The 6,778-nt window shown below is 39.6% G+C and overlaps 1 protein-coding gene across 1 annotated transcript; it reads left to right on the forward strand.

Moving 5' to 3' along the window:
- The first annotated feature begins 262 nt into the window (after window positions 1-262).
- Window positions 263-6,146, forward strand: oat (ornithine aminotransferase). The gene is made up of 10 exons (XM_087784248.1): window positions 263-357; window positions 1,786-2,016; window positions 2,090-2,314; window positions 2,737-2,832; window positions 3,061-3,188; window positions 4,129-4,251; window positions 4,364-4,492; window positions 4,596-4,709; window positions 4,781-4,925; window positions 5,437-6,146. The coding sequence occupies exons 2-10, from the start codon at window positions 1,803-1,805 to the stop codon at window positions 5,595-5,597; spliced, it is 1,335 nt and encodes a 444-aa protein (XP_087640374.1). The 5' UTR covers window positions 263-357; window positions 1,786-1,802; the 3' UTR covers window positions 5,598-6,146.
- Window positions 6,147-6,778: the final 632 nt, after the last annotated feature.

Below are 6,778 nucleotides of genomic sequence, written 5' to 3' on the forward strand. Positions count from 1 at the left end.
CATCACGCATGCGTCAATCACAACTATCAACAGTGCGCATAATATGACTAATTATTATTATTATTATTATTTTTAAATCACCGTACATTCCTCACCTAACATGCTATCTTTTAAACCAATGGTCTAATCTTATATTTGTTTTTTTATTTCGCAATCGGAGCAATAGTGTGGAAAGTTGCAACATGGGGGCGTGACCATTGGCGGTTTCACCCCGTGACGTTGAGAGACGCCATTGGCTGCTGCTCCAGCCAGTGCCTGTCACTCAAATAGATCGAGCCTCCCCCGTAAACCTTAGACGCAGACAGCTTAAAGGTCCGAAAGATTCCCAGAAGAACCAGCGCTTGAGTGGTTGCTACGGTAGGAAATATTTTATTATTGTTACCAATTATTTTTTTTAATTATTAACGTATTTATCTTCCCACTGAGAATATAGAAGACGCTTCTTTTTGTTCATTTTGCCGGCTGGAGTGGGCCATATGTAGCTGGCTAGCTCTCTAAATACAATAATGTGTAGTTATTACACTACGGTTAAGAAATAAACGTTATATTTGCTGCTGTGTATGACTCGTGTTTATTACTGTTTAATTACACTTCAGCCGGTGTATAACGCTGCGACAGGAAGTCACATTGCTGGGCTTTATTTAGCTGGAGATCTTGGGGGGAGTGTAGTGGAGGCAGATCCTCAGCGACCTATCATCATCCACCTGAACACATGTGTGGATCCACTGGTTACTCACTGAGAAACACATTTCGTCTGACTCACGATCACATGTATGTGCCGTGGACGCTGATCCCGAGCTCCAATGTAACATAATAAGGTCGTGTATTTGACAAACGCATGTTTTATTTATCCAGTAAAGCAGAGTTACTAGTGGAGTCAGGACTGGTTTGGCGAATTGACTAGACATGTTGCCATTTGGCACTGGGATTAGAACCCACACCCTGCTCTTTTGTGTTGGTTTTCAAAGAGAGGAGTTGCTCAGCAGATGTGGACAAAAGCCCTGTCGTTTACTTGTGTGTGGCGATATAGATTTGAACTCTAAACTCAAAACGTTGGTATATTTGTTTAACTTGATCATTACTTTTTCTAATCACTGTCTTTGACTTTGTTACAGTGTTATTACTATCTGTTGAAATCCCTTAATTGTGAAAGTAAAAAGGACAAAATAGTGGAACAATCCATTATTTGGTGTATAAAGAAAAGCAATCTTATTATTATAATATTATAGTTTGTTATACAGATACTATAACTTGGTCATATGACAATTGTTACTTCATATTGAATGTGGATGTTATTTAAATGCTCCTATTTTAAAATAAAAGGATTCTGATTCTGATTCTGATTCTATAACATAAAAATATAGACCAACCAACAACCAATTTTAAGATAAAGCTTTTGTAAATTTCTCTGAGTAATTCAGAGAGAAAAATAGATGAGAAGAAGAAGAAGTTAAATAGGGTGTTTATTTTATCTGAGTTGTGTTTTACTCTGCGTCATATTTTTTAACATTTAAAGTATATTTGATTATCTATTTGGATATTGAAGTAAAAAAAGACAAGCTTAAACCAATATTTCGACACAAAAAGATTGTGTAATCTGTCCTCGGTGTGCACTGATCAATCTGTTTATTCTTTTCTAGAGTCAATTATACCCTTTATTTGACAGTAAAAAGTCATTCAAAGTGTATCATCTTAATGGAACCAGAAGCATCTTTAATATTTAAGATAGCTGGAGCTCTTTCTGTAAACTCTCTAACTTTCCTGTATGTGTGTTTATTTTTATAGCTATAACTTTGCGAACTATGATGACATCGATTCTCCAGCTCAGTCGCAGCCTGGGCAGAGCTGCACCTCTTCTCCAGCGTAGCGTCCACTCAGGAACTCGTCCAGCCTCCACTGCGGCCACCAGACTGAAGCCTGACCGCCCGCTAACTTCTGAGGAGATCTATGCCCGCGAGGACAAATATGGGGCACACAACTACCACCCCCTGCCAGTCGCCCTGGAACGAGGAGAAGGTGAGTCGGTCGGAAATATTTAATAATTAAGATTCGAAAGATCTTGGAATCAAACTGAATTCTTTCTTTGAAGGCATCTATGTTTGGGATGTGGAGGGAAATCGCTATTACGATTACCTGAGTGCATATAGTGCCGTGAACCAAGGCCACTGTCACCCCAAAATCATCGCCGCCCTCAACGCTCAGAGCTCCAAACTCACACTGACATCACGAGCGTTCTACAATGACGTGCTGGGAACTTACGAGGAGTTCATAACCAACATGTTTGGCTACGACAAAGTGTTGCCCATGAATACAGGTACCGGGGTCAATAAAGGTTGTTTGTGGGTGCTTGAAACCAGGGGTTCAAAACCTTTTTTTAAAACATCTTTTTCCGTCCAAACAAACCTCAAGTTATGAGTGATACAAACAACTTACTCAACATATTATGGGATTTGTTGGTGTGTTTCTATGATCCAATTGAAGTACTGTTTTGAAAAAAAAAGTGCATATTTGAAAGGAACATGAACATTTAATACAAATAAACATATCTGCATTTAAGAAGTAGACTGTTTAATCGATACAGCTAAAGTTGTAACTAAATGTTTATTTTAATCTCCCAAAAAACAACTTACAGTGTCCTTTCTCTTTAGATGTGTTTTGCAAAACCAATGTAACTATTAGCATATCAATGTTAAAACATTTGACTTGATGATTCTCTGTTGCCTTTTCCTCTCTAAGGTGTTGAAGGAGGAGAGACTGCATGCAAACTTGCTCGCAAGTGGGCGTACGAGGTGAAGGGCGTCCCCAAAAACAAGGCCAAGATCATTTTTGCAGGTGAGTCCTGTACATTTATATAATCAGGGACTGGGGGGCGGTGGGGTCAAGCTTTTAGAACTCTTGTAAATCTAGACGTGAAACAGTTGTGGGACTTGGCTCCCGACTCTGCTTGGCCAACATGAAATAGTATGTCCAGGGTGAGAGCGGTCAGCTGTGATATAACCTGCACCAGGCTCTGCCTGATGTTCTATATTTAGTTAAGACTCAACATCGTTTTCGTCGTAGAGGGTAACTTCTGGGGTCGAACCATGGCGGCCATCTCCAGCTCCACTGACCCCAGCAGCTACGAAGGCTTCGGACCCTTCATGCCAGGATTTGAGCTGGTTCCTTACAATGACATTCCAGCCCTTGAGGTAAGGATCTGCATAATTACATGTTGTAACCACTAATAATCCTGATAATTATTGGAAACATCTTATTGTGGATGTAATGACAGGTTGTTACACCTGCATATGAATGTTTTAAACTTCTTCCTCTTTTAAGTTTAAATATTAAAGAATATATTTCTAAACTGATTCTTTAAGTCTTTAGTCTTAAAAGGAGCTTTACTTTATGACGTCATGACAAGAACACACCAAGATAATTATTTAACTGCACCTTTCTTGTTATTTTTGTAAATATGATTGTGTATATATAATATAGTGCAGATTTATTTTCTATTCTATTTAGATATTCTTTTTCTTTTTCTTATTTTATTTCTTCTTTTATTTTTTTTGGTATATTGCTCTAGCTGTTGTTAAACCAAATAAAGGTTTCTGAATTCCTTTAAGTCGGTTTGTGTGTTGAACATTGTCAACAGTTTCACATCTTTAAAAAAATGTGGACACGTTGGTGGAAGATGTTGAGTCATCGTGAATTCCTGAGTGTTATTCTTCTAATAAAAATGGCCGCAGTCTTATGTAAGAATTCATCTTCTTTCTTCAAAACCTTCATGAAATTGCTGATGTCGCTCCCAACTTAATTCTGCTTGTTTACATCTGTGGTTTCACTCATCAAGTCCCGCACGGCAATAAGAACAAGAATCACAAGAATGTGTGCTTACCTCGTGCTGTTAGCACAACGCTCAATGAAGTGTTTTTGTGATCTTTGGATGGATGTTAAAAACTTGTTTATCGAGGGTTTTGTAGCACACAAATGTCTTCATTCCTGATGTCAACACCGCGGCTCCATGTGTTTGCTGATATGATTATCTTAAACTGACCGTGTAAACACAACGACAGCATCTGTGTGTTTCACCATGCAGGTCGTTGGAGATTAAAAAAACTCAATAAGGTTTTTTTTGTTTTCTTCTAGAAAGCTCTGCAAGATCCCAACGTGGCTGCCTTCATGGTGGAGCCCATCCAGGGGGAGGCTGGCGTGGTCGTACCAGATCCGGGCTACCTTACTAAAGTCCGAGAGCTGTGCACAAAACACAACGTACGTCTTAAATTTATAAAGCGTGACATAACGTGTGTTCACAATCAACATTATCTCTAATAGTCTGTTTGCACAACAACATCAGTGACGGTTCTCATGCTGTTCCGTCCAGGTTCTCTGGATCGCTGACGAGGTGCAGACGGGTCTTGCGAGGACAGGCCGGCGACTGGCTGTGGACCACGAGGAGGTCCGTCCGGACTTGGTGATCCTGGGCAAGGCTCTCTCGGGTGGAGTTTATCCCGTACGTATCAGCAACTCTTGCCACATCCGCTTCTGTATTGATTCAGAAGATTTGGGGTTCGGACTTATTGCTGATGTTGACCACTTTGATGGATGTGTCGAAGGTGTCGGCTGTGCTGTGTGACGATGAGGTCATGCTGACCATCAAGCCGGGAGAACACGGCTCTACTTACGGAGGAAACCCGGTGGCCTGCAGGGTCGCCATTGCTGCACTGCAGGTCAGAGTCCCTGTTTGTTTTAATGACGCAACTGATCCAGTCCAGAGTTTGATCAGTGGGTTGTGCTGCAGGTGATGGAGGACGAGAAGCTGAGTGAGAATGCTGAACTGATGGGTCAGCTGCTGCGGTCAGAGCTCAGCAAACTGCCAAAAGATATCGTGACCATGGTCCGAGGGAAAGGGCTCCTCAATGCAGTCGTCATCAAAGAGACCAAAGGTGAACCGTGGATTTATCCTTAAGCTTTTGTAACAGGGTCATAGGATGTTGGGCTGAATTACATGCTTGTATTTCAAAAGTAGAGGTAAAGTAAGCTGTAGTTTAGATTTGTTGTTAAAATATGTTTTTATATTAATTTATTTCAGAGCCTTCATCATTCAGGCTTTGTTTTCATTAGCAACTGAATATGAAAGATGAAAAAGATTCCTTCTGGCTCCCCCCAGTGTCAAAAAAGTGTAAATGCAATGTTCCTGAACAAAACATGTTTATTTGAAATCTTCGAACATCATATATAAACACTGGTTGGTCATGTGACACTCACAGACTCTCCGGGTGATTGTCAAGACAGAGTTTTGTAGTGAAGATCATCAGTAAAATAATAGCTATAAAGTTCTCCTCTGACTCAAGAATGTTCAAAATTGCAGAAAAGACGAGTTAAAAAAGGCAAAATGTTACGTTCTGCTGCTTTAAAATGACTACTTCTAACATTGTTTTATTAATCTGTCATTAGATTATGATGCTTGGAAGGTGTGTCTGCGCCTCCGTGACAATGGCCTGCTGGCCAAACCCACCCACGGCGACATCATCCGCCTGGCCCCCCCGCTCATCATCAACGAGCAGGAGCTGCGAGAATGCGTGGACATCATCCAGAGGACCATCCTGTCCTTCTAGATCACATCCCTTCTTCTAATCTGACGCTCAAGCCGATAATCTGTTTTATCCTTGGGACGTCTGTGGACACCAGACTCAAAATACCGATTGAAATTCTGTTTTAATTTTGTCTCATGGAGTCGCTGTGGATCTGTTGAGTGTTTCCGAGAGTGTGACGTGAACAGAGTGTTACCAGGAGTGAGTGTGGAGCTTCAGGAGTGAATGTTACATGTCCCTGGAGGTCTGTTTGTGCACTTCCACGCAAAACCCACCACAGTAAATTATTGTATTTAAATACGTTTTGTGTATAATGAACAGCAGACAAAGTGCGTTATAAACGAGATTTATTTGAGATGTTGATACTGTTGATGCACTTGCAGGAACAGGAATATTTTTTGATTCAAATGTCACTTTTACAAATGTGTTTCAATGAAGGTCTGACTGAGATTTTGAGTTTTCTGGTTTAATCCGCACATACATTCAGATAATCTGAAATAAAGTGTAATTTGTGGTGAATTCGTCTGACACTTGACCATCTGAAAACGAATAAAGAAAACAAATATGATATAATGACAACGACTGTCCACTAGAAGCTGCTGTTTCTCGTGAAATCAAAGTCAAAGCTTGCCAGTGCTTTTGAAGTAAAATAAAATAACATTTGAAATATTAAAATATATATTTAGACAACACCATAGTAGTGATATATTTAAAGTTGTAAAACTTAGGAAAACTATAGCTGCACTGGATTTTTTCAACCTGTTAAAATACAAATATGAGTCTGTGACAGGTTTCAAGCTGAGTAGTTCAGTTTCAATGCCTTTTTAGATTTGTTTTCTTTTCTCAAGCACTCATTTTTTGTTCCCCTCCTAAAATCTCACCTTTATATTCTTTCACATTTCTTTTTTTTCAAGTTTTAATCAAAATATATAGTTAACTGTGAAGTCCAACCTTTCTCTTTAAACTTTTTTGAAGCACAAATAAACTGTATAAGTAGTTTTGCCTCAAGAGTAACTTGTTAAGATTTAGATTCAATCAACATTATCTAAACGTTCTTTACTTAAAGACTTAAATTCAATATTTCATTACGTTCTCTGCAACTCCACCACTTCAGCAGCATCAGCTCATCCTCAAAGCTGTCAATCAAAGCCAGAGTTGAGAACAAAAGCCACACTGACGGTCCAGGACGGATCATTATTTCATAG

Source organism: Callionymus lyra, chromosome 2 (genome assembly GCF_982586985.1).
Source record: "Callionymus lyra chromosome 2, fCalLyr1.hap1.1, whole genome shotgun sequence".
Classification (NCBI taxonomy): domain Eukaryota; kingdom Metazoa; phylum Chordata; class Actinopteri; order Syngnathiformes; family Callionymidae; genus Callionymus; species Callionymus lyra.

Coding starts and splice junctions, on each gene's coding strand:
- oat (XM_087784248.1), top strand. CDS start 1,803: ATGATGACATCGATTCTCCAGCTCAGTCGCAGCCTGGGCAGAGCTGCA. Junction 2,315..2,736: donor AGTGTTGCCCATGAATACAG/GTACCGGGGTCA, acceptor TTCCTCTCTAAG/GTGTTGAAGGAGGAGAGACT. Junction 3,189..4,128: donor ATGACATTCCAGCCCTTGAG/GTAAGGATCTGC, acceptor GTTTTCTTCTAG/AAAGCTCTGCAAGATCCCAA.